The following is a 9,153-nucleotide window of genomic DNA, read 5'->3' as shown; positions in this document are numbered from 1 at the left end:
ATGAGATCCAAAAAGATCGAAATCGCGATCCGCGTCTGGCAGTTTCGACAGAATACAGACCACTTCGAATTATTTTATTCGATTAAGCTAACGTGCCTATCACGTTGAGGTTGGCTACGCCGGGATTCGTTTTCAGCAAGTAGATATCCACACAAGTGGACCTTGTTGGAGCATACGTAATCCTAAATTGTAGCATCGTGCTACAGATGGCGTTTACTGCGCCATTTGTAGTATTTTCGATCTCGAAGATGCACCGAATACATTTCATAACGGTGAATGAACATTAAGAATTAAAAGCCTCACGTGTTCATATTAAATAAACTTTATCGTAACAAGATGAAACCGATTGGGTTTCCCAAGTCGCTCTAGAATAGTTTTCCATGTGGAAGCAACTTTTCTTCCGCCATTTTCGCGATAATTGCAACTGTTAGTGGGTGAATTATTTGTCCCACTTTCGGTTTTAGAGCCGGACGATTTAGTGTCCTTATCTCGGTGCCTTAAATTTACATTCAGGACTCTCCGTGCATGTGTCCTTTCCAGTTGGAGATAATTATGGATCGTGCTGCATTCTGTTGCTTCAAATCTGGTGGAGTTGTACATACATCCCCATATTCGCCAGCAGGGAGCTTCTTACACGTATAAATCGTACGGTCTGGCAGCCAACCAACTGGCGATGGGTTAACCGCACACTGGATACATGAGCCCTCCTTTCTACCCTCGCATAAACAATATTTATGTCGGTTTAAAACAATATGACCCGATGGTAAAACAATGCACCGAATCATAAAAAGAAAGGAAAAACAAAACGCTCATCCAAATTACGAGCACGTACATATGTGCTAGTGGTTCCCGAATGTTTGGCTTCAAAAATAGGGCGGAATATTTCACAAATGTTTATTTAAAAGATTCCACAAGAAAATCAACTGCAGTATTTTCTAGTAAAATAACAATAATTTATCATCATCATCATCATAAGGTCATCAGTCCTAGACTGGTTGGACACGTACCTCCACTCTTTCCTATCCTGAGCTAAACTTCGCATTTCCTTAAAACTAGAACAGCCCACATCCTTAACTATTTGCGAAGAGTAATCTAATCTAGGTCAACCTCTGCCCCTCCTAACTCCTGTTTCTGCCTCTAATATGTCTCTGACTAGACCTTCATGCCTACGAAGGTGTCCTACCAACCTATCTCGCCTATTTTTTATTGACTTCCATAGAGTCCTCTGTTCTCCTATTCTTTCTAATACCTCTTCATTTCTAACCTTTTCTACCCACGATATCCTCATCATCCGCCTATAACACCACATTTCGAACGCTTCTAACCTTTTCTTTTCCGCCGCTCCCACTGTCCATGCTTCGCACCCGTACAACGCCGTGCTCCAAACATACACCTTTAACAACCTTTTACGAATTTCTTAATTATCGGTTCGCGAGCATAGAAGTGACTTCTTTTTATTAAAGGCGACACGACCCTGCGCTATCCTCTGCTTTATATCCCTACTACTCCTTCCATCCTCACTTATCTGACTTCCTAGGTATATAAAATCAGCCACTTCTTCTAATTTATACAGACTTAAAATTGTCACTCCCTATAAAGTTGACTCAATGAAATTAATGATTTAATTTTTGTTTGTAGCTGTCTAAGAATCAATCACTTATATTCCTCTTAACACAAAGGATTTTAATTACAATTTCAGATTTTTGAACAGCTTTCTGAATTCCTATTCGTTACAGACAATTGAAAATTTTTAATTAAATAAACCGATAATAGGCAGTAATAACTGCTTTGTATCTAAATAACTATAGGTATACTTATAGATAAAATACATAAATTTTTGATGTCTGATTGAAACAATATTGATTTAAATAGATTAAGGATAACCATTAATTTTCAAAACTGACATTTAAGGGTTTAGCATCGATGAATATTCCTTGCTTGATGATTTTGTGATATATAATAATAATTGTTTTAAGTTTTAAATTAACTGTCAGCACTCATTCCTTATTTCAAAATTTACTTATTTGTTATTAATAAATAAAATTGTCCAAATTATTTTGAAGTTTTCGTGTATGTGTCCTAAAATCTTTTACGAATATAACATGTATTATACAATCTCTTTAATAAGGTGAACAGTTTTTCAATTTAATGATACTACAAGCTCCAACAAGTAAGGATTATACCCAAAATTTTGATTGATTTTAATCTGGAAGTAAGTATGCAATATTAAAATTAATCTCTATATCTTATCTTTATTAGATAACCAATAACAATGTCTATAAAGGTACCGATTTTCTTAATATAGCAGCAGAATAAAAACTCATACTTATATAATTGCTTTAATTTTTTAAAGTAACTATTAATTTAAAAGATTATTTTTCTTAATAAGTCCATAAATGATAATTTCAGTCCAATTCCGGGGGTTTAGATAATAGTATTGAAGGATTTAATGTAAAAAGCAAGTAAGTACGTATGTAGTATCTAATTTTACAATAGACACTTGCTTAATCCGAGTTGAAATTTAATTGCATACATAAATTAATACAACGTATTATAATTCCAGCAGAAACAAAAAATCGACATCCCAACACATGTTCAGATTAAAAAGCTACTAATCGTAATCGTTCCATTAAATAAAGAAGTCTAGACCTTGCATGTACGAACTGTTATCTTCACAAAGTGGAATTAAATTTATTTAAACAGCAAATTAACGCGGATGTGCTTGCCTACTAATGTAATGTTAATGAGCTACTGTGCCGTGCACTAATTATTCAGAATAGCGTGAAAGGTAGATACGAGTCGTACTTGTTCTCTATATATAGTAAAAATGGGGATATACGATAATCGTTACAAAATTTTCGGCTTGATTGTCATGCTAGTTAGTGTGATCGTCATTGCTGTTGTTCTGTTTTTTGTTTTGAAAGGAAATGGACATAACGTAAAAGATAAGCCACCAAATATTGTCATCATTTTGGGCGACGACGTGGTAAGTTAAAAGTATTTGTAAATACTTTATTTAAGAATGAGTAAACTGTAAAATTTACAAATAGATCACAAAGTCAAGTTACGTATAATTTTTTAAATTCACCTTGAATTGTTAAATATTTATCTATGTTTTGTATTTCTTATTTGCCTTTGTAGATACCTTTTTTTTTCAATTTTAAAGGTCTTTTCCTATATCTATTGCGAATTACTGACCATGAAAACTTTTTTGAAGTTGATATTTTTATAAAAATGTTGTACTCTTTAGTAATGAAAAGTACTTTTGATTGTTGTGAATTACTGATAACAAAAGTCTCCGATATTTCTCCCTTTTTAACTTGGTATTGTAAGTTAAGCCAAGATATACGACTAAAGCAATGTTGCAATGTTTATTTATTATAATCAACAATCGACGTTTCACTTACTACTCCACCGTTTTAGTTTTCCAAGATAAATTGTAAGATCACTGATTTAATCTTTACGTTGATGATCTCAGATGTGGTAATCTAGTATAATTTTAATTGGAGAAATTCGTGAAGTTCGTAAATAACAGAGCAAACACTAATTTATAAAAGACAGATCCTTTCAGAGGTAGAATTTTTTAAAATACTGAATTAGGTGTTTGACTAATTACTAGAGATGAGCTTTAAGTTTATCTAATAAGTGAAAATTTTCGAATCGTTTTTTAAGGATTTTGGATTATACGCATTTATTAGTACACCACAACATCTTACAGCTTTCAGTTTTACACAGCTAGCGTATATCAATTCGATATTGCTTTTGGGGGTTGTTATGTCGTAATTCATAGAATTTCGTAGTTCCTTGCTAAAGGTACGAATAGTGGTGATTTGGCAGGTGCTAATATCAATTTGAAACTTCAAAATTCTATGGACCTCGGAAAACGATATCGATCCAATATTTTAGATTATCCATTTCCAAGGAGTTTAGAATTTTTTAGGGTCTTATCGGTTAAAGAATTAGAAGGCATTCATGGAATGTCTCTTTGTCCCTATTTAAGTTTTCAATACTTTCAATGGTCAATGTTAGCATCTTTCATTCGTCATTTTATATCGGTTTGATCGGAAACTTTTAACTGCAAAAATGCATTTTGCATTTTACAAATAGAAAATACGTTTGGAAAAGTATACAAAATACTTTTCTGAAAAAAAAGCATTTAAATGCAAAATAAAAATAGGTATTTTTATCTTGTATTTACATTCTAAATGCAAGTATTTCAAATAACATCTTTGCTAATTACATACGATATATCAACCAGCAGTAAGACAAAGTTTCATGTAAATTTGACCACAATCAAAGATGTTCCATAGAAACTTTTCAAAGGGTTGAATTTCGAAATATCCCTTCTCATTCCTTGTACACATCATAAAGCAAAATGTCAGTTAACTAGGTCTAAGGGTTCAGCCTGGGCGTTGATGAGTCAGCAAGTTAGTGAGTCAGAACTTTCGTTTTATATATGTACATAGATTACCACAAAGAGAATCAGCGATTCTACAAGGTACTTTCAAGAAACTTGTAACAACAAAACACGAAACGTCAGTTATTGGTTGTGATAATGTACTAAATAAAATGTTAAAGCCTAGATTTGTAAGACAAATTGGTAAAGGTTTTCACGGCCAGTAGATGAACTATTGCTGTCGTAATTCGGGTCTAAGGGTCGTCATGGGTTGGAGTTACATCGGAGATGGAAAATCCTTTGAAGAAGCTGGCCACTCGTGCTATGTATTAGCGAAACGTTAGGAAGCAACCCCAACTGACGACAGCCCATAGACCAGAATCTAGGCAGTATCTTAGGTTTCTTTGCGCATTTCTCAGCTAGTCATAGAAAAATAGATTGAAAGTTGCACACTTCGATTAAAGACTGTACCTACAACATTCTGGGACTAGCTGACTATTGAAACACTAGTAGATTAAAGGAGTTCTTAAGTCTAATTTCAATGTCTAAGGTGTTATCATTTAATCAGAATTTTTAATTGAGTAAATTCTGCTCTGACAGGTTCATTTTAAACTCAAAAGCAAATGAAACATGACTGCCCAATTTTGAATGGGCTCATCTAGTGTTAAATAAAGGTATATCTGTGAACAAACATCACTTTGGTGATTCTAAAGGGATTTCATATTAAATGTGTAGTAATATAATAAGCGTTTTTTCTTTTTTTGGAAAACGAGCGTTTTTCTTTTGGAACACGAGCGTTTTTTACTTTTTATTTTTGTGTAACAATATCCCGCAGATTTTGTTTGAGTAAAACTCTTAAGGTTTTTACTTTTTATATTACACGAGAAAAGGCAGATGTTTACCAAACAGGACTAACATATAAAAACGTCCTTTCGCTTTTCATATTTGCTTTGTCCAAGAACTAGAGGATTTGTTTGGAAGATCAGTTTGTATTCAACTTATTTTGCAGGGGTGGAATGATGTTGGTTTTCACGGTTCGAATCAGATCCCGACGCCAAACATCGATGCCTTGGCATATAATGGCGTGATACTTAATCGGTTTTACACCCAAGCCGTTTGCACTCCGTCTAGGGCTGCCTTGCTCACAGGATATTATCCGATTCGCGCAGGTATTATTGTCTGATTTTCTACGTTTCAAAGACATAACACATAACATCATAAACACTGTCATAAATTTACGCCTTAGGGGGTGCGCCTACTAAAGAAGCGTAGCATTAAAGCATAGCACACGGAGAAAATGGAAAAGGAAATTTTTCTTAAATATTAAAGCGATATTTACATTTTATCCCACTATCTAGTTGCTTAGTAAGCGAAAAAAATTAAAATTACAATTTGGACCCGAATTTGTAAATATAAGATCCCAGCAGAAGTAAATTTACTAGGTATTTTAGTTGATATTACAAATTTAATTGTAATAATTAAGAAACTTGAAATAATTTTTAGAAAAACATGTCAAAATTGAGATTGTAATTTTTGCGTTGTCATAAAAGTTTTCTGTTTGTAGAAGTGTGATTCTGACATAACAGTGGCGTGACATAACTTTTTTTAACGCACACAGGTATAGCGTGGTAGTAGTAAATATCATAATGTCATTCGATGAAAATCTAATCATCATCATCATCATAAGGTTGTCAGTACTAAGACTGGTTGGACACGCACCTCCACTCTTTCCTATCCTGAGCTAACTTTCGCATTTCCCTAAAACTAGAACAACCCATATCCTTAACTATTTGCGAACAGTAATCTAATCTAGGTCTAACTCTACCCTCTCCTAACACTCGTTTCTGCCTCTAACATGTCTTTGACTACACCTTCATTCCTGAGAAGGTGTCCTACTAACCTATCTCGCCTATTTTTTATTGACTTCCATAGAGTCCTCTGTTCTCTTACTCTCTCTAATACATCTTCTTTTCTAACTTTCTCTATCTACGGTATCCTCATTATTCGCCTGTAACACCACATTTCGAACGCTTCTAACCTTATCCGTCATGCCCACTGTCCATGTTTCGCACCCGTACAGCGCCGCGCTTCAAACACACCTTTAACAACCTTTTTCGAATTTCTAAATTAACCGATCGCGAGCGTAGAAGTGACTTCTTTCTATTGAAGGCGACTCGACTCTAATAGCTTAAGTAAATTTACTCAATATGAATGAAAACCGTCGAAAAGAAGACACTGAATATACCCCTACTGCAATTCTTTTCTGCCTTTCCTTTCCCAGATTTTTTTTTTATACATTCCTTCGGTGGGCGCTCCGCTTTAGTACATCAACTGAACTTTTGTCAAAATTAAAAAAGTACGCCTCCATCAAAAACTACTAATCTTCTGGGTAAAAATTCCTTTAGAACTTTAACAAAAATAACTTGTAAAGCCACTAAAACTGTGCCAAATCTTGAATTATTTGAAACAGCGAATCTTCGATTTTGTAGGTACTACCATCACATCTCTGACTGAAACAATATGGTGGACCACATATTAGGCTCTGATTATCTTTGGGTCTGTTCATAATTATTTAACCTAAATTGGGAGGGGAGAGTTCAGTCGGGAGTTACGGTCCTGTAACGAGAGGGAGTTAGAGTAGGGGGGTGCGATAGGTAACCTTTATAGGGCAGAAAAGTTGGCAATATGGAGCCTTGAGAGAATTCTGTAATGCTACGAATGAATTTTCATTTTTTAGTAATGTAGAGGAATGCCTTTAAGGGAGTGGGGTTACACTAGTCGTTTTAGTCACGGTATGTGAGGGAGGGGGTAAAAATTGGTGAATTTTGTTTTATGTAGTTCCTGTCTCAGTTGTCATTTGCTTTGCTCTAATATTTGCTAACAATGTACAAGAACATCTATTTCTTTAATATGATAGATTTTTCCAGTTTATATTGTAATATTTAGTGTAGATACCTAGTACAATATGCGTATATTATGTTAAAAAGGCATATACATCGTGTACACGTAGCAGGCACTTAACGAAATTTAATACCACTAAGCTGTTAGCTTTATGGAATGACTTGACGCGCGTAAGCCTCTACAGGAGGATGTAGGTACTTTCTAAATTACTCGAATACTTCGTCTACGTACTGAATATAGCACTTAAATCTAGGCTCTCCATCAAACTCTAATGATAATTCTCATTAAATTAGTTATTTGACAATAGTTAATATATTTACTCCTACACATCCACTTATCAGCACGAGATGGAAATGAAAATTACACCAAACTACTGTAGATTTAGATAATGGTTTTTGCTTAGAGGCATTAACAGAGCTTAAGAACTCAATAAAACTAAGCTGAAATACATATATGTACTTCCATTAAAACTTAATGGCGTTAAAACTTTCGAGTCTGCTGCCTGATTGTTGGAAAACTAACACCGACGTTTCCCCTCTATTTGTGCCCTTTCCAATGAAGGTTTCTATATTCCAAAGGTGTTATTAGTGCGTGGTTTTGGAAGTTGTAATGAAACATATGAAATACTTCATACAATAACTGCTACAACTAGATATTACATGTATCAACTTGCTCTTAAAAAGATTTTTCGAGTTGGTAGGTGATTTGTCGAGACGTACTTATGACGAAATCTAATAATAAGATCAAAATTTGGTAGTTTTGATAAGCTTAGACGCCGTACTGGAAATTTTGAAATCATTTAAACCGTTCCAAATTATAATTGTCTATTTACTTGCATATTTTTGTTTAGGTTTACAAGGCTTACCTTTAAATGATGGCCAGAATTACACACTACCAATCCACTTTTCGCTACTTCCGGAGAAGTTGAAGGACCTTGGTTACAGCACACATTTGGTTGGAAAATGGCATTTAGGTTTCACCAATACCTCAGCCACACCTTTGGCAAGGGGTTTTGACACTTATTTTGGTTATTGGACAGGTTTTATGACATACCGCAGTCATATGCGAGCCGTTAGTGTAAGTACCGACTTTCTTAATAGTTTTTGTGAATACATCAGCTTAAAAAGCAAAACGTACACAATATTTATGAGGCACTATCGCAACCGTTGGACGAGGATTGCGATTTCGACTTTTTTGCGTGCAGATGGCGTTTGTTACACTATTTGTAGTAATTTATAAAACGCTATTACGTAACTCAAACTTTGACCTCCTCCTTCGTCGTTCACCCTGTATATATCTTAATGTCCCGCCATTTTATTCATAAGTATGCAAATGAGTACGAAAATACTCGCTAATTTCTCCGACGCCGCGCGCTCGCCATTGCAATAAATGCAAATGTGAAAATAAACCCTTAATCAATGATTGTTCCTTTGGGTTCTACAAGAGGGGGTGCCATGCGTAATTAAAACACTAACCTGCGGCGTGCAAGTTTAACGCGGCCAATTAAAGGACTGTTTACCGCCAAAATTATGCATACGACTTGTTTGTTTTCGTCTATAATTTATTGGTACCGATGTGTATTATGTATGTGTGTATGTAACCATCGCAGTTGGCTTATTATAACGAAATAGACTTAAACTATGTTTACTTCTATTACCTAGGGTACTTATGTTTGTTTGCTTGTTTGTAGGGTAAAGTTTCTCAGATTATATAAACATACAGAACAGAACAGAAGTTATTGTGAAATTTACATCTTTGTAATGTATGTAAAGGGAGTTAAAAATTGAAAGTAGAATAGTTCTCCCTATTAAAAATTAAAAGGAATACTCACCCCTAATTACCACAAATAATTTTAT

General features: G+C 34.5%; 1 protein-coding gene across 5 annotated transcripts in view; it reads left to right on the top strand.

The window, feature by feature from the left end:
* Positions 1 to 1,991: 1,991 nt before the first annotated feature.
* Positions 1,992 to 9,153, top strand: part of LOC108735083 (arylsulfatase B-like) — a 15,578-nt gene continuing 8,416 nt past the window's right edge. Inside the window, exons 1-4 of one of the 5 annotated variants that reach the window (XM_018466898.1) lie at positions 1,992 to 2,212; positions 2,564 to 2,986; positions 5,406 to 5,565; positions 8,148 to 8,374. In XM_018466898.1, the coding sequence (XP_018322400.1) occupies positions 2,828 to 2,986; positions 5,406 to 5,565; positions 8,148 to 8,374 (546 nt within the window). In that variant the 5' untranslated portion in view covers positions 1,992 to 2,212; positions 2,564 to 2,827. Of the gene's footprint in view, positions 2,213 to 2,321; positions 2,467 to 2,563; positions 2,987 to 5,405; positions 5,566 to 8,147; positions 8,375 to 9,153 lie in introns of those variants that run through there. The other 4 variants (XM_018466897.1, XM_018466895.1, XM_018466899.1 and 1 more) reach the window with 4 other exon arrangements.

The sequence above is a fragment of the Agrilus planipennis genome, unplaced genomic scaffold (assembly GCF_000699045.2).
Source record: "Agrilus planipennis isolate EAB-ADULT unplaced genomic scaffold, Apla_2.0 scaffold20, whole genome shotgun sequence".
NCBI classification, from domain to species: Eukaryota; Metazoa; Arthropoda; class Insecta; order Coleoptera; family Buprestidae; genus Agrilus; species Agrilus planipennis.
The sequence above is the reverse complement of the archived record's forward strand: the minus strand, read 5'-3'. Positions and strand labels throughout refer to the sequence as shown.